Genomic DNA, 24,922 nt, shown 5'->3' with positions numbered 1-24,922 from the left:
TTATCTTTTGCGTTTTGAAAAAGGGGGAGAAGCACTAAGCATTAACAGTAGTTATTCATTGTAAACCCCTCATCTTCTCTAACTGCCACCACTTTCTTTATCATATTCATTGTTATTTTAATAACCATAAAAAAGAAGGTTGCAACAAGAAGAGACACAAGCACCATTCGACCTCCACGAAATCCTTCACAAAAGGAATAAGCCACACTCACATTCACATACATTCACACTCTTTCTCTCACTCCTTCTAAATTCCTGAACCTATGGCAAGGACCAAAACCACCTCTCGAAGACCCTCTTCAACACCACAGGAAGCAGGAACTTTTAGGGCAAATGCTGTAAAAGGGAAGAGACCCATGACAGATGAAGAACCATTAGCTTCTCATTCTCCTCGTTCATCCTATCGTCCTCAAGGATGTTCAGAACCTTCTAGTCACCCCTCCAAAGGTAACAAAAGGCCTTTCCTTAACTCAGTGAAAGAACCTGCTAATCTTGATCTTGTAGGTTTCAAATCTCAATTCGGTAACCGCCTTCACTCTCATTATGATCTTCTACACTTTTCTCCAAGTATGAATTTTGAGCTTCATAGAGAAATTATTTCCAAAAGACATTGATGAATCCATATTTTATGATATTTATTTGCTCTATTTGGGTGGATTTCATCAACTTTTCCTACGCTTATTTCTTTAAATAGCATGCTTTTGTGCTTTCTTCCTAAATTGAGCTTAATTGTGAAAACATGCTTTTTAGACCTTAAAATAGATAATTTTAATCCCACTTTTATGCCATTTGATGCCATGACATGTTTGTTGAGTGATTTTAGGTCCTAGAGACAAGTTTGGCAAGGCAAAAGTAGAAGGAAGCATGTACAAAGGGAGAAAACATGAAGAAAACAAAGGAGAAGCATACATTGGAGTGTGCGTGAGCACAAACACCTGTGCGTACGCACAAGAACTGCAAAACCATGTGTGCGTATGCACAACCTGCTTTGCGTACGCACGAGAATCATTCAGCCATGTGCGTACGCATAACCATCTGCGCGAATGCACAAGAAAATAATCAGCAAGTGTGCATATGCACAGGTCCCAGCACGTGACTCACTTACTGAAAATCGCTAGGGGCGATTTCTGGGCCTCCAGAGCCCAATTTTTGGACCTTCTGAAGCTGATTCTTCCTATATTAGGCAAGGCCTCACTCCATGTGAGAAGGGGGGGAGCAATTAGGGTTAGATTTTAGTCATGTAGTTTATTTTCTAGAGAGAGAAGCTCCCCCTTCTCTCTAGAACCTAGGGTTTTTAGTTTAATTGCTTTGTAATTTCTTGTTTTAATTCTTGTTTTAATCTAGTTTCTTTTATCTTTCCTTGTCCTATTGTCTTAATTTCATTACTTTATCATGTGATTTTCTCCATTTTTTTCACTTTTATGTATTTGCACTCTTGTTACTTTAATTTACATTTAATGCAATTTTATGTTTCATGCCTCTTTTATTGCTTTATTGAGTTGCTATCTTTATTTTTCTTACTTGGTAGTTGTAGCATTTATTATTCCTTGTCATTTATCATACTTTATTTGCCTCCCAAGTGTTTGATAAAATGTTTGGGTTGGTTTTAGCTTAGTTTCTCTCACTCTTGGTTGGAAAATTGTGTGATTTGGGTGAACTTGAGTGGTGGATGTCCATTTCACATTGTATGAGGGTTGTTAATTAATTTGGTTTCCACTAACGCTAATCTTTCACTAAGTTAACTAGTGAGTCGATTAGGACCTGTGGATTGAGATTAATTATGCCTAGTTGACTTATTCTCGATGTAGGGTTGACTAATTGGGATTAATTCACACATAATTACCATGTTTGTGGTCCACTACTAGGATAGCAAGCCCTAATTACCTAATTCTCACCAAGAGCCCTTTTAGTATTTAAATTCTATTTCCATTGCTTTTAATTGCTTTCCTTTAATTTCTTTCATGCTTATTGATAAACCCCGATTTTGTGGTTTATCTTGTGCTTAATTTGGGAAATTTTATCAATTTTTCTCACATTTATTCAATGAAATATCATGGTTTTGTAATTCTCCCTTAAATTGTTCTTAAGTGCAAAAACATGCTTTTTAGGCCTTAAATTTGCCAATTTTAATTCACTTTGATTCTATTCAATGCCTTAATATGTTTGTTGAGTGATTTCTGGTTCATAAGGCAAGTATTGGATGGAAGAAGTGAGGAGAAAAGCATGCAAAGTGGGAGAACTCATAAAGAAATGAAGGAACCGTAAAGTTGTGAAGCCTGACCTCTTCGTACTTAATCGACCATAACTTGAGCTATAGAGATCCAAATGAGGCGGTTTTAGTTGTGTTGGAAAGCTAACATCTGGGGCTTCAAAATGATATAAAATTTGTTATAGTTTCCTGACGTATAAGGGCGTGCACGCGCACATGACATGCGCATGCCGATGTTGCACGCGGGTCCACTTTAAACAATTCGTTGGGGGCGATTTCTAGCTCAGTTTTGGGCCCAATCCAACTCATTTCTGATGCTATTTCATCCTGAATTCAAGCTTGTGCAAGGGGAGAGCAATTGTTTGTAGGATTAGCATCATGTAGTTTAGTTTCTAGAGAGAGAAGCTCCTTCTTCTCTCTAGAATTAGGGTTCTTAGGTTAATCTCTCTTAGATCTTGCTTTGATTTCGTGTTTTCATCTTATTTCTTTTATGAATTCTTGCTTCTACACTTGCATTCTTCTAGTTTGTGATGTTAATTTTACTTTTATGCTCTCTTTTATCTTGATGAACCATTGTTGGATTTTGATTTCTTCTAATGCAATTTAATGTTTCTATGTCATTTTTATGTTCATCTTAATTGCTATTGTTGATTTCTTGTTTATGGTAGTTGTGGGTTTCACTAATTCTAACATTTTGTGATGTTTACTTTTATGGCACACTAGGTTCTTGATAGAATGTTTCCTTTAGTTTTTGAGTAGTTTTCTTGACTCTTGGCCTAGGCTAAGGGAATTGAGTGACCTTGAGTCATTGGGTCTCATTGAATTGGTGATTTGAGAACCCTTGGTGATCAATTTGATATCCATTGACACTAACCCACTACTAATCTAATTAGTAGATAGGTTGGGACTTATGGGTTGATGTGACCAAGCCTATTTGACGTACTTAAAGCTTTTGGAGGTAGATTTAATAGGTTGGTCCCTCATAATTATCAATATTTGGTATGTAGACAAGGATGGTGATCTCAATTTCCCATGTCTTAGCCAAGAGTTGTTTACCATTTCTTTATTAGTTCTTATCCTTTTACTTTCTCGCCATTTATTTTCTTGTCCTTTTATAAACCAAACCCCTTGTTCCTTCATAGCCAATACCCTTGAAAAGGTAGAGAACAAGGGAGAACTCCTACTCCCACTCTAAACATTATAATGCAGCAGAGTTTAGTACAATACAACCTCTTATTGATATCTTATTTCTTTTCCGTCAGCATCCTTCCTGCCTTTTGGATGTAGATGTGTTAAGAGATTGATTGAATTCTTGAGAGAATTTGAGTGGAAGTTGTTTGTCCTCCCAAACACTTGAGATCTTGTTAGCCTGCATGTATGCTTAAAAGTTCTTGGAATTCAATTGGTGTGTGAACACCAAACTTAGTTTCCTGCCTACTGAAATAGGTTAAATTCATGCAGGAACCTCATGTGCTTTTATTAAGCAATTGACTACAAAACAGACATTAAACTATTGTTAGGTGGTTTCCTGATTGGTTGGAGCTAGTAACTAGTCAATCCAAGGATTCATATGTGTTCCTTAACACACTCCTTGATAGAGTACCAGCTTAGAATCACACATTCACCTTTGGATTGCTATGGTGTGAAACACCAAACTTAGCTCCTTGCAATACAGAGAAGCCACTTCACCCTTTTATTAAACTATTAGGAAGGGAAAATTACCTTTGGTTGGGTTGCCTCCCAACAAAGCGCTTTTTTAATGTTGCTAGCTCGACAGTTGCTTCCTTAGTTGAGATGGTACTTCAGTTTGGGGCCCTCCCCTATGTTGTCTAGGTAGTGTTTAAGTCTTTGTCCATTCACTATGAACGTCCTCTTTGAATCTTCCACCATGATCTCTATGTGTCCATAAGGTGAGACTTTTGTGACAAGAAAGGGTCCTGACCACCTTGATTTGAGTTTTCCAGGGAATAGCCTCAGTTTGGAGTTGTAGAGGAGTACTTGTTGCCCTTCTTCGAAGCTCCTTGGAGCCAGTTTGAGGTCATGCCTCCTCTTTGCTTTTTCCTAATAGATCTTGGTGTTTTCATAGGCTTGAGACCTAAATTCCTCCAGTTCTTGCAACTGCAGAATTCTTTTCTCACCAGCAGCAATGCTATCAAGGTTCAGCAGTTTGAGAGCCCAAAAGGCTTTGTGCTCCAACTCCATATGTAAATGACATGCTTTTCCATATACCAGTTGATATAGGGACATTCCTATTGGTGTTTTGAAGGCTGTCCTGTATGCCCAAAGAGCGTCATCCGGTTTTTTTGACGAGTTCTTTCTAGATGCTCCCACAGTCTTTTCTAGGATCCTCTTTAACTCTCTGTTGGATATCTTAGTTTGCCCGCTTGTTTGGGGGTGATAAGGTGTAGCAACCTTATGTTTCATCCCATATCTCATGAGGAGGGCATCTATGGATCTGTTACAAAAATGGGTTCCTCCATCACTGATAAGGGCTCGTGGGACTCCAAACCGGCTGAAGATATTTTTCCTGAGAAAGTTCATGACCACCTTGTTGTCATTTGTTGGGGTTACAATAGCTTCCACCCACTTAGATACATAATCTACTGCTACTAGGATGTATTTGTTTGAATAGGAAGTTGGGAAGGGTCCCATGAAATCGATTCCCCACACATCAAACAATTCGAGCTCTAGGATGAAGTTTTGTGGCATTTCATTTTTCTTGGGTAGATTTCCAGCCCTTTGGCACTCATTGTAGCCCCTCACTAGCTCTTTTGCATCCTTGAAAAGAGTGGGCCAGAAGAACCTACACTGTAATACCTTGGCTGCAGTCCTTTCTCCTCCGAAGTGACCCCCATAGCAAGAGCCATGGCAATTCCACAAGACTTCTCGTCCTTCTTCTTCTGAAATGCACCTTCTAAGAATCCCATCTGAGCACTTCTTGAAAAGATATGGCTCATCCTACACAAAATACTTAGCATCATTAATGAGTTTTCTTCTTTGGTGTCTGTTGATTCCTGGGGGTAGATCTCCAGTTGCCTTAAAATTTGCAATGTCTGCAAACCAGGGTGCCTTGTGAACCAACACTAATTGTTCATCTGGAAAGAACTCATTTACACTTGCTTCGTGTGTGCTGCTTTTCTCACAAGGGATTCTAGACAGATGATCTGCCACTTTGTTCTCCACCCCCTTCTTGTCTCTGATTTCAATATTAAATTCCTGCAACAATAAATTCCACCTTATCAATCTTAGTTTTGAATCCTGCTTAGCAAACAGATACTTAAGTGCTGTGTGATCAGTGAAAACAATTACTGTAGATCCAATAAGGTATGATCTAAACTTTTCAAATGCAAAAACCACTGCCAACAATTCCTTTTCAGTGGTGGTGTAATTTTTTTGGGTGTCATTAAGGACTTTGCTGGCATAGTATATGACAAGCACCAAATTATCTTTCCTCTACCCTAACACTGCTCCCACTACAAAGTCTGATGCGTCACACATCAACTTAAATGACAGGTTCCAATCAGGTGGGGCAATGATAGAGGTTGAGGATAGTTTCTTTTTCAAATTTTCAAATGCTAGCATGCATCCCTGGTCAAATACAAACGGGGTGTCTGACACAAGAAGATTACTCAGGGGCTTGGCTATTTTTGAAAAGTCTTTTATAAATCTTCTGTAAAAGCCAGCATGCCCGAGAAAGCTTCTAATTGCCTTGACATCACTAGGTGGAGGTAGCTTTTCAATTAGTTCCACTTTAGCTCTGTCCACCTCAATGCCTTGTTTAGAAACCTTATGACTGAGAACTATTCCTCCTGTCACCATGAAGTGACATTTTTCCCAGTTTAGGACCAAGTTGGTTTCTTGGCATCATTTTAATACTAAGCCGAGGTTATTCAGGCAATCAGGGAATGAATCCCCAAACACTAAAAAGTCGTCCATGAAGACTTCTATGAACTTTTCTACCATATCTGAGAAAATAGAAAGCATGCAGTGCTGAAAGGTTGCAGGCGCATTGCATAGCCCAAATGGCATGCGTCTATAAGCAAACACTCCATATGGACAAGTAAATGATGTTTTTTTCCTAATCTCTTGGATCAACCACTATTTGGTTATATCCTGAATAACCATCTAGGAAGCAGTAGTAAGCATGTCCTGCAAGTCTTTCCAGCATCTGATCCATAAAGGGGAGTGGGAAGTGATCTTTTCTTATGGATGCGTTGAGTTTTCTGTAGTCAATGCACATTCTCCATCCCGTGATAGTTCTTGTAGGTATGATCTCATTACTTTCGTTAGGCACCACTGTGATTCCTCCTTTCTTCAGAACTACTTGAACGGGACTCACGCATGGGCTGTCAGAGATTGGGTAGATTACCCCTGCTTGCGACAGCTTCATGACTTCCTTCTGCACTACCTCTCTCAACAAATTTCCTTCGGTAAGTATATCGAATTGTCATCAAGTAAAAACTCACAATAGAGTGAGGTTGAATCCCACAGGGATTGATTGGTCAAGCAATTTTAATTGGAAGAATGCTCTAGTTGAGCTAAGCAGAAAGTGGATATAGAATTACAGAAAATTAAATGGCAGGAAAGCAAATGACAGAAAATAAAGTGCAGAATCTTAAATGGAGAATTAAGGTGATTAGCATGAAAGTAAATGACAGAAAGTAAAGAGAATGGGTAAGATCAAAAATGGAGAATTCATTGGGTTCAGGAGGTGTTGCATTCTCTGGATCAAGTTCATTCTCATCTCTTCCTCAATCAATGCATTCATTGATCTCCTTGGCAATCTTAAGTGATTGAATCCCAATTCCTTGGCAATCCAATCTCTCTAAACTTGAACAATTGCCCAATTCCTTGATTTAATTTCTCATGAGAAGAGATGAGGTATGGTCACTAATTATACCACATGTATTTCCAAATCAAAGTGTTGGTAAGGTTAAATGTCACAATACCCATCCAAACCCCAATTTGGTCCAACATGAGAAAGCATTTCTAGCATGATCTCCTCATCCCTTTTCCAAGGCTCAGAGGAGATCCAATTATGGAGAGTTTCTTTCCCAAGATAACAATCCAATTAGATGAAGATCGAAAGCTTTCTAGTAAGATCAAGAGAAAAGAAAGAAGAAGAATAATGAAAACTATGATTGATCCATCAAATTACAACAGAGCTCCCTAACCCAATGAAAGGGGTTTAGTTGTTCATAGTTCTGGAAAATGGAAGTGAAGAAGAAGAAAGATACATTCTAACTCTAGAAGTTGCAGAAAAGTAAAATATACAGAGTGTAGTTTTCTCCAATGTGCCCCTCTCTTTCTAGTTCAAAACTACTCCCATATATACTACTCTTCTTGGTCTTCTGGTCAATTCTACAAGTCTTGGATATGGGCCTTTGATCTTAAGTTGAAGCAGTTGGGAACCTTCAGTGGGCTTAGCTTTATTTGCAGAGAGAAAGTGATGTAAGCATGGACTTTGGCTTGAGGCGTTAGTGGCGTTAACACTGAGTGACATTATGGGTTCGAGAACGTTAGTGGCAATCACTTTTCTCACTAACGTTCCCCCCATATGGCCCACATTAACTCCAATGTTAGTGGCACTAACGTGGCCACTAACGTTGCCTTACAAACCTTCGCAAGCGTTATTGGGACTCACCTTTCCCAATAACGTTGCATTGTGCCCCTAGCCCCCACGTTAGAGCTCACGTTAACTAAGTTAACGTGGCTCTTAACATGGTTATGTCTCATCTTTGCAAGCGTTATTGGGATTCACCTTTCCCAATAACGTTGTCTTGTGCCCCTTGTCTTCACGTTAGAGCTTACGTTAACTAAGTTAACGTGGCTCTTAATGTGGTTATGAATGCCATCCCATCGTTAGTGACAAAGGTGAGTGTCACTAGCGTTGGCTCATCAATTTCACTCCACGTTAACTTTCACGTTAGTGGTCTTAACGTGACCACTAACGTGGGCAATGCAAGCTTGATCCAAGGTTAGTGACAAAGGTGAGTGTCACTAACGTTGGCATTGTTCCTCTCTTCCACGTTAGAGTCCGCGTTAACTTAGTTAACGTGGCTCTTAACGTGGTTCATTGCCACATCTTGGAGCATTAGTGGTGATCACAATTACCACTAACGTTGGAGTCTTTTTTGTCTCCACGTTAACTACCACGTTAATGTAGTTAACGTGGCAATTAACGTGGCTCATGATGGCTTCGAGGGCGTTGCTGGTATCCACTTTTCTCATTAACGCTGCAGGCTTATCCCTATTCCACGTTAGTACCTACATTAACTAGGTTAACGTGGATGCTAACGTGGCTCTTCCTTGCTTCCTTTGTCCTGAAATTACACAAATAAAGTGCATCAAAGCTCTAATCCAAGTCATGAAATCATGCATTATCCAATCTAACATTCATTCCTTGCATAATTCTCATGAAATAATGTAAAATTCACAATATTTGTCTAAATCAAGATGTAAGTGTTCTTTTATCTAAAACTTGCTTATTTTCTAAGAAAATGCATGAAACTACACTAAAACAGTAAAGAAAAGGTCAGTGAAACTGGCCTAGATGCCCTGGCATCAATGAGTATGTGAAAAAAATGGGAATCATGGGTAGCTAGGTACTGTATTAGAATTTTATAGGTTGTTATATGTGTTTGGTGAGAGATTAGGTTAATCAAAGATTCAAATTCCTAGCTCACTTGACCATATGCATCCCTACCTTTACCCTAACCCCATTACAACCTATGAATAAGTCCTCATGATGAATGTATGAATGCATTGAATAATTGTTGATTATTAGAAGAAAAACAAATCTTAGAAAGCATGAGTAGAAGAGAATTGAGTGATCAACCCTATACACTTGAGCGACTAGAGCGGATACACTTCCGATGAGGGTTCAATGCTCAATTCCTTGTTCCCGACTTTCATGAGCTTTTCTTCTTGCAATTCTATTTGTGCTTTATTTTGATATTCAAATTGGTAGGATTCATGAATCATTATACTACTTAGCCCAACTTGTTCATACATGCTATTGGAGATGGATTTACTTTTGACCAAATAGGTAGAATCATTTTGCATCTAGTTGCATTCATATAGATAGGTGCATATAGTTTAATTGCAGTGAATAAATGTTCATACCCCTTTTCCTGTCGTTCTTTATTCTTAGCATGAGGACATGTAAGTGTGGGGAGATTTGATAATCCCCAATTTTGTGGTTTATCTTGTGCTTAATTTGGGAGATCTTATCAACTTTTCTCATATTTATTCAATGAAATAGCATGATTTTTGTAATTCTCCCTTAAATTGTGCTTAAGTGCAAAAACATGCTTTTTATGTCTTAAATTTGCCAGTTTTTTAATTCACTTTGATTCCATTCGATGGCTTAATATGTTTGTTGAGTGATTTCAGGTTCATAAGGCAAGTATTGGATGGAAGAAGTGAGGAGAAAAGCATGCAAAGTGGGAGAATTCATGAAGAAATGAAGGAACCGTAAAGCTATCAAGTCTGACCTCTTCGCACTCAATCGACCATAACTTGAGCTGTAGAGGTCCAAATGAGGCGGTTCTAGTTGCGTTGGAAAGCTAACATCCGGGACTTCGAAATGATATAAAATTTGTCACGGTTTCTTGACGTATAGGGGCACACACGCGCACATGACGCGCGCGTGCCGATGTTGCACGTGGGTCCACTTTAAACAATTCATTGGGGTCAATTTCTAGCTCATTTTTTGGCCCAATCCAACTCATTTCTGATGCTATTTCATGCTGAATTCAAGCTTGGGCAAGGGGGGAGCAATTGTTTGTAGGATTAGCATCATGTAGTTTAGTTTCTAGAGAGAGAAGCTCCCTCTTCTCTCTAGAATTAGGGTTCTTAGGTTAATCTCTCTTAGATCTAGCTTTGATTTCGTGTTTTCATCTTATTTCTTTTATGAATTCTTGCTTCTACACTTGCATTCTTCTAGTTTGTGATGTTAATTTTACTTTTATGCTCTCTTTTATCTTGATGAACCATTGTTGGATTTTAATTTCTTCTAATGCAATTTAATGTTTCTATGTCATTTTTATGTTCATCTTAATTGCTATTGTTGATTTCTTGCTTGTGGTAGTTATGGGTTTCACTAATTCTAACATTTTGTGATGTTTACTTTTATGGCACACTAGGTGCTTGATAGAATGTTTTCCTTTAGTTTTTGAGTAGTTTTCTTGACTCTTGCCTAAGCTAAGGGAATTGAGTGACCTTGAGTCATTGGGTCTCATTGAATTGGTGATTTGAGAACTCTTGGTGATCAATTTGATATCCATTGACACTAACCCACTACTAATCTAATTAGTAGATAGGTTGGGACTTATGGGTTGATGTGATCAAGCCTATTTGACGTACTTAAAGCTTTTGGAGGTAGACTTAATAGGTTGGTCCCTCATAATTATTAATATTTGGTATGTAGACAAGGATGGTGATCTCAATTTTCCATGCCTTAGCCAAGAGTTGTTTACCATTTCTTTATTAGTTCTTATCCTTTTACTTTCTTACCATTTGTTTTCTTGCCCTTTTATAAACCAAACCCCTTGTTCCTTCATAGCCAATAATTGACCATTTCATTACAATTCCTTGTGAGACGACTGGTGGACAAAATTGTGATTCATACTTAAATTGTTGTTCGAAATTGATTCCCAGGTAATGGCCCCAAAAACTTGGTGCTCAATACCATGGTCTAAACATAATTTCACAACTTCGCTCAACTAACCAGCAAGTGTACCGGGTCGTCCAAGTAATAAACCTTACGTGAGTAAGGGTCGATCCCACAGAGATTGTTGGTATGAAGCAAGTTATGGTCATCTTGTAAATCTCAGTCAAGCGGATAATAAATGGTGATAGAGTTTTCGAATATTAATAATAAATAAACAAAAAATAAAGATAGAAATACTTATGTAGATCATCGATGGGAATTTCAGATAGGCGTATGAAGATGCTGTGCTCCTTCTGAATCTTTGCTTTCCTACTACCTTCATCCAATCCTTCTTACTCCTTTCCATGGCAAGCTGTATGTAGGGCATCACCGTTGTCAATGGCTACATCCCATCCTCTCAGTGAAAAAGGTCCAAATGCTCTGTCACGGCATGGCTAATCATCTGTCGGTTCTCGATCATGTCGGAATAGAATCCCTTGATTCTTTTGCGTTTGTCATCACGCCCAACAATCGCGAATTTGAAGCTCATCACAGTCATTCAATCCCAGAATCCTACTCGGAATACCACAGACAAAGTTTAGACTTTCCGGATTCTAATGAATGCCGCCATCAATTCTAGCTTATACCACAAAGACTCTGATCTCACGGAATGGAAGGCTCGGTTGTCAGGCGAGGGCAACCATGTGTCGTGCATCAGGAATCCAAGAGATGCACACTCTAGCTTTCGCTTGTAGAACGGAAGTGGTTGTCAGACACGCGTTCATAGGGACGGATGATGATGGGTGTCATGGATCATCACATCCATCAGATTGAAGTACGAGTAGTATCTTAGAACAGAAATAAGATTGAATTTGAATAAAAGATAGTAGTAATTGCATTAAAACTCGAGGTACAGCAGAGTTCCACACCCTTAATCTATGGTGTGTAGAAACTCCACCGTTGAAAATACATAAGTGATGAAGGTTCAAGCATGGCCGAATAGCCAGCCCCCAAAACATGATCAATAGTCTCCTAAGATGAATAATGGAATAAAACCGAGACCAAAGATGTAACGTGGTCAAAAGACACTGAATACAATAGTAAAATGTCCTATTTATACTAGACTAGCTACTAAGGTTTACAGAAGTAAGTAATTGATGCAGAAATCCACTTCCGGGGCCCACTTGGTGTGTGCTTGGGCTGAGCTTGAGCTTTACACGTGAAAAGACTTCTTTTGGAGTTGAACGCCAAGTTGTAACATGTTTTTGGTGTTCAACTCTGGTTCGTGATGTGTTTTTGGCGTTTGACTCCAGAATGCAACATGGAACTGGCGTTGAGCGCCAGTTTACGTCATCTAATCACGAATAAAGTATGGACTATTATATATAGCTGGAAAGCTCTGGATGTCTACTTTCCAACGCCATTAATAGCGTGCCATTTGGGATTCTGTAGCTCCAGAAAATCTATTTCGAGTGTAGGGAGGTCAGAATCCAACAGCATCAGCAGTCCTTTGTCAGCCTTTTATCAGAGTTTTGCTTAGGTCCCTCAATTTCAGCCAGAAAATATCTGAAATCACAGAAAAACACACAAACTCATAGTAAAGTCCAGAAATGTGAATTTAGCATAAAAACTAATGAAAACATCCCTAAAAGTAGCTAGATTATACTAAAAACTATCTAAAAACAATGCCAAAAAGCGTATAAATTATCCGCTCATCAACAACTCGGAGTTTAAATACTTCGGTTAATCCTTATTGGGGCTTTTACATGTGACAAAACCAAATTTAATTTGATGTAAGAGTTGTTTGTTGGTTTGGAGCTATGCTTACAACGAAGTTCTAATTTCTACAGGAGAAATTCTAGACCGACACGACAATTTCTCATTATCACCTATTTACTTTCTTGCCTCTTTATTTCATTGTCATTTACATTTCTTGCAATCTTTTCCATCAATCCCTCGTGTTCCATCATAGCCAATAATATGCACTTCATTTGCAACTCCTAGGGAGAACGACCCGGGAGTTTAAATACTCTTGGTTATTAATTGTTTTGAATTGTGACATATCCTTTGGATTAAAATATTTGATGTAGGAATTAATTGTTGGTCTAGACTATACTTTCAATGATGGAATTCTAATTAGAGAAAACCTAGATCACCAAATAATTCTCTTCGTCAGACATATATGTTCATCTTATGTTGCTGACCTAAAGGCATTGGCCGAAAAAAGAATTGATTTCATTGAAAATTTTATTTACTTGGATTGGAAAAAACTCTTTGATATTAGAAAGCCTGTTTACCTTGACTTAGTCAGAAAGTTTTATGCAAACATGTACTATAATGAAGAATCTGTTCACTCATATATTAAAGGCCACCAAATTTATTTAAATAAAAAATCTATTGATAAAGCCGTTGATTATTATGATGTTGGCGTTAATGCTTACATTTTCGAAAAATGGGATAATAATCTGGGCATCTCACACAAGAATGCATTGGCTAACATATGTGTAATATTCCTCATGGATGGTGTTACCCCCAATCATAGAGCCTTAGGTCCAGCCAAAGCCCAGCTTCACTGTTTCATCTCTCATACTCATGTCCCAAAGTGGTTCATTCCAAAGAGTAACCTTCTATGATACCTTGGTCCGTTATGAAATACTCAACAAAACTAAAATCTAATTTGCTTACGTGATGATGTGCCATATATATGACTGTATGAAAAGCGATAAAAATATTTCTCTTTTATATTTCATGTTTTTAACTTGTATCTTTGAGTATTTTGGTGTTAATCTGAACAATGAGACACAAGAAAATAGAATTTCATATCTTAAGGGTGGTGGTGTAGCAATCTAAGAAAAAGGGCACAAAGGCAGCAAAGGACACGGTTTTGGAGAAAGAAGAGGAAGAAAGTATTCATCTTCCATGTACTGTAGGGACATCGTCCTCTCACAAGTACTTGATGAATGACATTGTCAAAGATGTCTTACAAAAATTTATAAATCTCACTAAACAGATGATCAACTCGAGCCAACAAGCTAGAAAACTAGCAATTCAAAATGAGAATTCCTTTAAGAAGTCTCAAAGTCGAGTTAAAGTGCTGCTCAAATCATAGATTCTTTGAAAGATAATCAAGCATTGTCCGAGCAAGAAGAAGATCTTCTTGAAATCGAGGATGAGGGATCTGATGTCTAGTTCCTGTTTGATGATGTTGTTTTCTTAGAATTTATTTTCTGATGATACAATTTCTGGTATTTAGATTTATTGTTTGAATACTGTTTACTATTGGATGACTATAATAGTTATATGAACTTAACATTGACACTAATACAATTACCTATTTTGCACTTATAATTGGCATATTGAACTATTTTTTGTGCAGATTTATCCTCCTTAATAACAAAAAGGGTAGTAAATGTTGTGTGTTAAAATGAATTAAAATTTTTATGATGCCTAAGCAGGCTGTAGTTTCTTTTTTAAGTTATTATTTGTAGCTTTGATTGTGAATATTGCTTATACTTGCTTATTGATCACTGCTCTGTTTGGTATCTGAGTTTTTGACTAAGTAGCTCTGATTAATGCTTGTTTTAAGGCTGTTTGATGATGCATTTTCAAACAGATTAACAAGTCTTGTAAATTTTGGCTAGTGATCAAATAAGTTCCCTAATATATAAAACTATTTGTAAAATTCTTGGATGTTTAGCATTATTTCTATGTAAAGTTTGTTCATATCAGGGTGAGAAATGCAATCATTTAAGGGAAGCCTAGTAAATAAAAAAAAGGGAGAGTTTCAAATCAAGGGAAACATCAAAGAGAAGTTCCTAAAACTCTTCTTATTTTTTTTTCAATTCATTTCATAATGTTTGTCATTAAGAGAGAGATTGTTGAGTTTAAAGAACTAACAATATATTAAAGATGATTACTAAACATTATTATTGGGTTAAAAGCCAATTATATTTGTGATTAGTTTGTTTAGTATGCAAAAAATTAATTTAATTACATTGGCTCAAGGAGAAAGAAAAACAAACCACTACAAGAAAAATACCCATTCAGCCACACTTTTTTTAAACTACATTTGAAAATGAATAAGCTACACTTTTCTCCGTGTTGCCTTTTTATAAGAGAAAGGGATACACAATTGTGGCATGATTTAAAAAGTATAGCCTTAGGTATTATAGAAATTACTTATAAAGCGTAGCCTTATCTTAAGAGCTATGGGTTCACTTTTCACATAAAAAAACGCTTTTGAAGCATAGCCTATTTATCATGTTTTAGGTGCACTTTAAACATGTTGTCTAATATTTTTTTGTGACTAAACATGTCTAATATAAAAACACCAAATAAATACTTAGTAAAATTTTTTCGCCCTTTTCGTATCCATTCATCTTCACTCGCGCACTCTCATCCTCCCTCAACTCACACATACGAAAGAGAAAACATTAGAAAGGGGGAGCACAAGAAGAAGAAGAAGAGAAGAAGAGAGAAGAGGGGAAGGAAGGAAGGAAAGAAAGGACGACACCGCCTAGGGCTCCGCCACCGTCATTTTCATTGTCGAGCGCTAGTGAAAGAGAGCTCGAGGAAGAGAGAAAACGCGAGGGAGTAGAGAAGAAGGGGGTGCTTGGTCGCCGCTGAAACTCCACCGTCACTGCTAGGGTTTGTTGCCTTTGCTATTCTCTAACTCGCTCTCACTTTTCAGTTCGAAGGTGTGTATTATTTTGATAGTGATGATGAATTGCAATGGCTAATTGAGATAGAGAATGTATGTATTAATTTTCAATTGGTTCTATGAATTTTTTGGGGGTTTTGGGGTCTAATTTTAGGTTTTCTAATCTTCTAATTAGTTGTTGTTGTTCTTATATTTTCCATATTTTTATTATCATAATTTTGGCATCAAGCAAAGGATAGATTAAATGGATTTTTTTATCTTATTTTCACAAATAATAAAGGGGTCTACTCTGCTCTCTAATTGATCTCACTGTAGTTGATTGGTGTCATTTCATGCCAGAAGCAGAACTAGATCGCTATTTGGAAGCTTCACAAATTAGGGAGAGAGCAGTTGATAGGATTAATAATGTTATTGGAACGTATGAATCAATTGTTTGTACCTTATATTTCTTCAGGATTTTATTGTTTGTACCTTATATTATTGTTTTATTAAGGGTAGGAGAGAACACAAAAGAAAACACCATTGCTATTTTGGTATTATGAACTTATGATCAGTACCAATATTGAAACCAAACTGAAGTTACTGTACAACTCATTAATTATACAAAGACCGGTAAGCAAGTCTAATGTTTCTACACAAAAAACTACTTTAATAGGCAAAGTTAATATAAAATGATAGGAAATGTTATCATTTTTTCCCTTATTAGCACTATTTAGTACATTAAAAGAAAACAAAATACTAAGTATTGCCTGCAAAATTTCTTGATGTCTTCCCTCCATCAATTGCTCCTTGTTCCAGATCAAAGTGTTGTAAATGGAGGAGGAACAGCTATTTCAGTAGCAGTATTGCTTGCAAAATTTCTTGATGTCTTCCCTCCATCAATTGCTCCTTGTTCCAGATCAAAGTGTTGTAAATGGAGGAGGAGGAGGAGCTATTTTAGTAGCTCTTGCCCTCAATCAAAATGCTGCCAAGGTAGCTGCAGCTATTACTTTCACTGTCCACAAAAAAAATATATATTAGCATTATATTTTTCAATCCCATAATTGTATGTTGAATTGGTGCTTGCATAATTTGATTCAGGCAGTTTGCTAGCATTAATGGGACTCACAGGAACCTTGACCCCAAGAATAGGAGTTCTAAAAAATCTTACCGCTCTGTAACTATTCATAGTATGACACATTCATTCAATCTTGGTCAAGCTATATTTTCATATGATTGGGTAGTTAGGTGATAAAAGTGGTTTGTTAGTCAAGCTAGATTTTTTTAGTGTAATCATTGATGTGTATATGCTTTATCATACAGTTCTTTGCAAGGAAATGCCATCACAGGAAACATACCAAAAGAATTAGGAAATCTGACAAACTTGGGCAGGTTGGATTTGGAAAATAACAGATTAACTGGCCAAATACCATCTTCCCTTGGCAATCTGAATAAGCTCCAATTCTTGTAAGTATGTGTTAAAACTGGTACCAACAAAATGCTCTCACAACACTCGATAAAACAAAAACAAACTGAACAGGTTACCCTTTACGCAAAATACTCTCAGCTGGAATTTATTGAATGGAAATGCAGAAATTACAATAGAATAGAAAAATGATAGCCGAGGAATTTCGAGAGTCTTCTTCTCCCTAAGCCTAGGCCTTTCTAAGTCTTTTCCCTACCTCAATACCTATTCGGTTCCTTCTTTTATTGCCTCACCCTCTCTCTAATCGAAATCTTCACAATCATGCAGTTCCCTGATTCTCCTCTGATTGATTCAATCAGTTATTGCCTCCTAAAATCATGCAGTCCCTGATTCTCCTCTAACTGATTCAATCAGTTTTGCTTCCTAAAATAAATCAGTTATTTAAATCAGTTATTCCTCCATTTCCTTTATTATTTCGTCTAGAATAATGATAAGGTAAAGGGATTATTATCTTTCCCTTTTTTAGCTGCCTGTACTGCTGACTCAGCATTTTCCTCAGGGTATGTAACAATACCCTCCCCTTGAAGCATCACCTTGTCCTCAAGGTGAAAGGAGGAAAAACTGGCCTGGATCTTTCTTGCTGTCTCCCAAGAATTTTCAAATTCAGGGAGGTCCTTCCACTTGATCAAAACCTCCAAGTTCTGATCAGCTTTCTTTCTAACAGCCAATACATCTTTAGGTTCTGCTTGCAGTACATACTCCTCAATCAACGTTGCTGGTAGGGGTTAAACCTGAGTGCTGGGGTTTACACATTTCTTCAACAAGGAGACATGAAAAACTAGATGCACTCTTGCATTGGGGGGAAGCTTCAGCTTATAAACAACTTGTCCAAATTTCTCTAGAATTTCATAGGGACCATAGAATCTAGCACCCAGCTTTTGGTTTACTCTCTGGGCCAGTGTCTTCATCCGATAAGGTTGCAGCTTGAGATATACATGTTTCCCTGGTTCAAAAACCACTTCTCGCCTCTTACGATCTGCATATGTTTTCATCCGGTTTTGCACCCTTTCTAGCTGGAACCGCAGCTTGTCCAGCATCTGATTGCGTTCCCCATTAGAACTCTAACTTCCTCAACCGCAGCATCCCCCCTCCTCTCAACAACGCGGGAGGTTCTCTCCCGTAGAGTGCCTTAAATGGAGTCATTTTGATGGAGCCATGATAATTGGTATTATACCAATATTCATCCCACCTCAACCAACGAGGCCACTGCGTTGGTTTGGAACCTGTGAAGCATCGAAGATAGGTCTCCACGCACTTGTTCACTGCTTCACTTTGACCATCAGTTTACGGGTGATGAGCCGAACTCATTTTTAGCGCTGTGCCTGCTGCCTTAAAAATTTCAGACAAGAAAGCACTCATGAAGAGTCTATCTCAGTCAGAAACAATAGAACTTGGGAAACCATGAAGCCTCACAACCACTTTTACGAACAGCTCAGCCACTTCTTTGGCTGTGTATGGGTGAGAAAGGGGGAAAATGTGCATATTTGGTCAATCTATCCACCACCACAAAGATGGTGTCTTTCCCAGCAGCTTTTGGAAGCCCCCTAATGAAATCCATGGAAATATCTGACCAGACGTTGGTCGGAATTGGAAGTGGTTGCATCAGGCCATCCGGTGATAAAGTGGATTGTTTGTTCCTCTGTCACACCTCATATTGCTTTACATATTCCATGATAGTCCCCTTCATTCCTTCCCAAAACAAAACTCCTGATATCCTTTTGTAGGTTCTAAAGAACCCGGAATGCCCTCCTATCTTCGAATCATGGAATTCTTTGAGGAATTTAGGAATCCACTTGGAATGCTTCAAAATGACTAACCGACCATGGTACAACAGCCTCCCATTGCGCCATTCATACCCAGCTGCTATTTCTCTCCCCTGAATCAAGTCTTGGATAATCCCTTGTAGCTTGGGATCTTGCTGGACTTCTTCTTCTATGCCTTCCCAATCTGCCGTGGACACTACTGAAACTGCTGCAAACTGAAATTTCCTGAAGAGTGCATCAGCCACTCGGTTATCACTTCCCGCCTTGTATTTGATCTCAAAGTTGTACCCGAGCAGCTTAGTTATCTATTTTTGCTATTCTTCTCCACTGATCCTCTGATCAAGCAAAAATTTGAGGCTTTTTTGATCTGTGTAAACCGTGAATCGCCATCCTAAGAGGTAATGTCTCCACCTTTGGATGGCCAACACGATGGCCATCAGCTCCCTCTCATAAACGGATTTGGCTTGGGCCCTCTCTGAGAGTTTTTGGCTCATAAATGCTATGGGTCTGCCATCTTGTAACAGCACCACCCTAATTCCTTTTCCAGATGCATCGGTCTCTAAAGCAAATGGCTTGGAAAAAGATGGAATGGCTAATACCGGCATGGTCACCATGGCCTTCTTCAATTGTTCGAAGGCTGCCTACGCGTCACTTCCCCATCGGAAATAGTCTTTCTTCAACAGTTATGTGAGAGGCCAGGCTATGGCCCCATAGTTCTTCACAAACCGACGGTAGTATCCAGTCAACCCCAAAAAACCCCGCAACCCTTTTAAATCCTTCGGAATGGGCCAATCTACCATGTCTTGTATTTTCTGAGGGTCTGCAGCCACCCCTTCGTTGGAAATCACATGCCCCAAGAAATTAATCTTCTCTTGGGCAAATTTACACTTCTTCTTGTTGAGGAAGAGTTTATGATTTCGGAGGACCGTGAATATTTGTTGCAAGTGATCCCAATGATCTTCTAAATTGCTACTATAAACAAGAATATCGTCAAAAAATACCAGAATAAATTTCCTCAGGGAAGGCCTCAATACCTGGTTCATGAGTGCTTGGAAAGTGGAAGGGGAGTTGGTAAGCCAAGAAGAATCAGAATCATTTCAGTCCACTGAATTGGACAGCACAAAAAAAGAATTGACCCCAGACCAATTTTTTGGCGCAGTTGCGCTACGAAATCCGCCCTCCATTCTCTCAAGTACCTCTCCGCTTCCTCTGCCATGGCTCACTATACTCGTCAAGGTTGTCGGAGGTCTTTGAGTCATACGACCGTGGTACCCAAAGGGCATCACCATGAACTCATAATGGCCCTCATGAGTTTGGAATGCTGTCTTGGGAATGTCCTCTTCCCGCATGCGAATCTGGTGGTATCCCGATTTAAGGTCGAGCTTCAAAAACACCCTTGCTTCTCCCGCCTCATCCAATAGCTCTTCAATGGTCGGAATGGGAAACTTGTCAGCCACCGTGATCCGGTTCAAGGACCTGTAGTCTACGCAAAACCGCCAACCACCATCCTTCTTCTTGACTAAAATGACTAGACTCGAGAACGGGCTGGTGCTGGGCCTAATTATTCCTGAGCTCAACATCTCCTCTACTATTTTCTCAATCTCAGACTTCTAGTAATGGGGATAACGGTATGGCCTAATGCGAGGAATTGCTGAGCCCTCCTTCAAGATTATGGCATGATCTTGTTCTCTCTTAGGAGGTAGTCCCTCCGGTGTGCTAAATAAGTCCCCAAAACATTGCAAAAATTGCTCAACATCTCCAGAAAAGGGTTCTGTAGGTTAGGTTTCAGTGGCTGCCAAGACAGGGGTGATGACAAAATCTTCTTCTTGATTCTTTAGCACTTGCAAGGTAGTCTTCCAAGAGGCCTTACTTCTGCTTAGTGAAGGATCTCCCTGCAAATGGAATTCCTTATCTCCTTACTTCCAGCTCAACATTAATTCACTATAATCCCCCACAAATTTTCCCAAGCTGGCCAGCTATCCTGCTCCCAGAACTACCTCTGAGCAGCCCAGTTTCATAACGAAAAAATTCTAAATAATTGGAATTCCTTGAATAGTCACCTGCAGTTCCTCACAGCCCTCATGTCCCCATTCTATGGCACTATTCCCTACCTCTACTCGAAATTCCCGTACTTTTTTTCACTGGCAGAGACAGCCGCCTAACCACCTTAGTGGCTATTGGTGCACGAAATTGTGATCATCAATGGCGCCATCAACATGGTACGCTCAATTGCAATCTCAACTCTTTATCACTACTTCGCACAACTAACCAGCAAGTGCACTGGGTCGTCCAAGTAATAAACCTTACGCGAGTAAGGGGTCGATCCCACGGAGATTGTTGGTATGAAGCAAGCTATGGTCATCTTGTAAATCTCAGTCAGGCGGATTCAAATAGTTATGGAGGATTGATAATTAAAAGATGAATAAAACATAAAATAAAGATAGAGATACCTATGTAATTCATTGGTGAGAATTTCAGATAAGCGTATGGAGATGCTTTGTCCCTTCCGTCTCTCTGCTTTCCTACTGTCTTCATCCAATCCTTCTTACCCCTTTCCATGGCAAGCTGTATGTTGGGCATCACCGTTGTCAATGGCTACAGTCCCGTCCTCTCAGTGAAAATGTTCAACGCGCTTTGTCACAGCACGGCTATTCATCTGTCGGTTCTCGATCATGTTGGAATAGAATCCAGTGATTCTTTTGTGTCTGTCACTAACGCCCCACAATCACGAGTTTGAAGCTCGTCACAGTCATTCAATCCCTAAATCCTACTCAGAATATCACAAACAAGGTTTACACCTTCCGGATTCTCAAGAATGGCCACCAATGGATTCTAGCTTATACCACGAAGATTCTGATTAAGAAATCCAAGAGATATCCACTCAATCTAAGGTAGAACGGAGGTGGTTGTCCGGCACACGTTCATAGGTGAGAATGATGATGAGTATCACAGATCGTCACATTCATCAAGTTGAGGAACAAGTGATATCTTAGAACAAGAATAAGCTGAATTGAATAGAAGAACAATAGTAATTGCATTAATACTCGAGGTACAGCAGAGCTCCACACCTTAATCTATGGTGTGTACAAACTCTACCGTTGAAATTACATAAGAACAAGGTCTAGGCATGGGCGAATAGCCAGCCTCCCAAAGAAGGTTCAATCATAAAAACATGATCAAAAGATGATCCGAAGATTGAAAGATTCTTCAATACAATAGCAAAAGGTCCTATTTATAGAGAACTAGTAGCCTAGGGTTTACAGAAATGAGTAAATGATATAAAAATCCACTTTCGGGCCCACTTGGTGTGTGCTTGGGCTGAGCATTGAAGCTTTCATGTGTAGAGACTTTTCTTGGAGTTAAACGCCAGCTTTTGTGCCAGTTTGGGCGTTTAACTCCCACTTTTGTGCCAGATCCGGCATTTAACGCCGGGAATTCTGAAGCTGACATGGAACGCCTATTTGGGCCATCAAATCTCAAAAAAAGTATGAACTATTATATATTTCTGGAAAGCCCTGGATGTCTACTTTCCAACTCGATTGAGAGCACGCCAATTAGGCTTCTGTAGCTCCACAAAAGCCACTTCGAGTGCAGGGAGGTCAGAATCCAACAGCATCTGCAGCCCTTTTCAGCCTCTGAATCAGATTTTTGCTCAGGTCCCTCAATTTGAGCCAGAAAATACCTGAAATCACAGAAAAATACACAAACTCATAGTAAATTCTAGAAAAGTGAATTTTAAATAAAAACTAATAAAAATATAATAAAAACTAACTAAAACATACTAAAAGCATACTAAAAACAATGCCAAAAAGCGTATAAATTATCCACTCATCAGCTATGAAGTTTGTCGACGCTCCAGGGTCTACGAGCACCATCACTTCCTGGCCCAAAATCGCCCCTCTCACCTTGAAAGTTTTGTGTGTTGTCAATCTCCAAAAACTGTATAAAGACAACTGCAGTTCAACTCCTTTGGGTTCCTCTACTGGCAATTCCGACCTCTCATCCTCCTGCTCGGCTTCGTGGTCTTCTTCTTCTTCTTCAATCAACAAAATCTTGTAGTGTTACATTGGATAGACATGGGTCGGTCCCCACTTCTCTCCACAGCGGAAACATAAGCCTTTCCGCTGTCGCTCTGCCCACTCCTTGCCGGAGAGTAGCCGCGTTCCACTGCCTCTGGTCCCAGAGATTAATGCCGCGTCGCCTCCCCCAACAGAGCTCGAGTTAGTGCTAGCCCATGTGATCGAAGGGGCTCAGTTGGTGTTGGGTCCCGATTCCACTCCCACTCCGCTTCTGGATTCATGTAAGTTGGGTCGAGTCTAGTTAGGATTTTTTTGAAATCCCATGCTGATAGATCCAGGTCCCCCCGACCCGCCTCCTTTGGATCCTCCTTCTCCTTTTCTGCCCGTCGGGTTCACTCCGAAATCCTGCCAGGCACGGTTTCTCCACTCAATTGCCATGGCTCTATCCATCAACGCCGGCAAATTATCAAAGCTTGCCACGTCCAGTTCTGCCTGAATCTCCCTTCTAAGGCCATTCACAGAAATACACATGAGAGTCTCCGCCCTGAGGTTTCGTTGTGTCCTGGCCATTGCTTCAAAATCTCTTCGGTACTGTGCGACGTCTCCGACTTGGCGCACCTCTAATAGTGGAGCCATTGGGTTAAGAGCTACACCGTTTCCTTCTACCCTCTCGTCATCTTGCTCATTCCTTCTACCATCATTTCTTCTTCTGGTGTCGTTTGCACCAGCGCCTCCACCTTGGTGATTTTGAGGTAGCCACTCCCTCATTTGTCTCAACATATTTGCTGAGAATGCCTCCAAAGATCGTTATTGAGCTTCCTGTAACTCCTTAATCCGTTTCTCTACCGCATCCAACCTTGACTCCATAGCAGCTCACGTGGACACCATGCACATAACACCCAGAACCGGTGCTCTAATACCAGTTGTTAAAACTGGTACCAACAAAATGCTCCCACAACACTCGATAAAACAAAAACAAACTGAACAGGTTACCCTTTAGGCAAAATATTCTCAGCTGGAATTTATTGAATGGAAATGCAGAAATTACAATAGAATAGAAAATGATAGCCGAGGAATTTCGAGAGTCCTCTTCTCTCCTAGCCTAGGCCTTTTCAAGTCTTTTTCCTGCCTCAATACCTATTCGGTTCCTTCTTTTATTGCCTCACCCTCTCTCTAATCGAAATCTTCACAATCATGCAATTCCCTGATTCTCCTATGATTGATTCAATCAGTTATTGCCTCCTAAAATCATGCAGTCCCTGATTCTCCTCTAACTGATTCAATCAGTTATTGCTTCCTAAAATAAATCAGTTATTTAAACCAGTTATTCCTCCCTTTCCTTTATTATTTTGTCTAGAATAATGATAAGGTAAAGGGATTATTATCTTCCCTTTTTTAGCTGCCTGCACTGCTGACTCAGCATTTTCCTCAGGGTATGTAACAGTATGACAATCTCTAATTACTAGGTTTTACTTTGCATAGATATAACGAGTCTTATCATATTACTGTGCTCTGCTTAATCATTTTTGGAGGCTTAAATAGTGACAATTGTTTTCCTCCTAATTTTTCTGCTAGCTTATATTAATTAGTGATAGGTAAAAAATAGTTTTAAGTATACACCAATTTGAAAATGTTTTAATCCCTCTTTTGTGGGTTTGTTCCCATATACCATGTTTGGAATTAATGGATATAATATTTGAATTTAGGATGCATTAGACATTTAGCATGTACCATTCCTTTTAGACATTTATATGTTTATAATATTTGAATTTTACAATGACTTGATGTTTTTAAAACTTTTGGAACTAAGTCTATTTTTTTATTAGATCACTTGTGTTAATAGGAAAAATCAATTAGTATTGTATATTACAGCCTGCTTTTCAACATATATCTTGTCAAGATGTTTCTTCAAAAGCTTGTTAAGAAAGGTGAGAGCCTGAAAGTACTTAAGGTGTTTTGGATGCTAATTTTTAGTTTTGTTTGTAACCGGCAAGAATAAATGTGTAGTTTATCTTCTAAATTTGAAAGTTCTTTCTCACTTTTGAGTGTTTGCACGGATGGAGCAATGCCTCATTCACTTTTGGATGCTATTTATGATGCTGGTTTCAATCGTAATCATTCCAGTGAAGTTTCTTCTCCAATTGCTGGGTACC

The 24,922-nt window shown here is 39.0% G+C and overlaps 1 protein-coding gene across 1 annotated transcript; it reads right to left on the bottom strand.

Annotated features, from left to right (window-relative positions):
• Positions 1–4,270: 4,270 nt before the first annotated feature.
• LOC112728814 (uncharacterized) lies at positions 4,271–5,136 on the bottom strand. Its single transcript, XM_025779158.1, has 2 exons — positions 5,027–5,136; positions 4,271–4,664 (listed from the first exon to the last, which is right to left on the bottom strand). The coding sequence occupies exons 1-2, from the start codon at positions 5,134–5,136 to the stop codon at positions 4,271–4,273; spliced, it is 504 nt and encodes a 167-aa protein (XP_025634943.1).
• Between the last annotated feature and the right edge of the window lie 19,786 nt (positions 5,137–24,922).

The sequence above is a fragment of the Arachis hypogaea genome, chromosome 1, assembly GCF_003086295.3.
Source record: "Arachis hypogaea cultivar Tifrunner chromosome 1, arahy.Tifrunner.gnm2.J5K5, whole genome shotgun sequence".
NCBI lineage: Eukaryota > Viridiplantae > Streptophyta > Magnoliopsida > Fabales > Fabaceae > Arachis > Arachis hypogaea.
Note: the sequence above shows the minus strand (reverse complement) of the source record. Positions and strands in the feature narration are given on the sequence as shown.

What these genes read in the sequence shown, in the direction of transcription:
- LOC112728814 (XM_025779158.1), bottom strand. Translation starts at nt 5,136, where the DNA reads ATGGGATTCTTAGAAGGTGCATTTCAGAAGAAGAAGGACGAGAAGTCT. An exon ending in GAGAAAGGACTGCAGCCAAG is followed by an intron (nt 4,665 to 5,026) that starts GTATTACAGTGT and finishes TTTTTGTAACAG; the next exon opens with ATCCATAGATGCCCTCCTCA.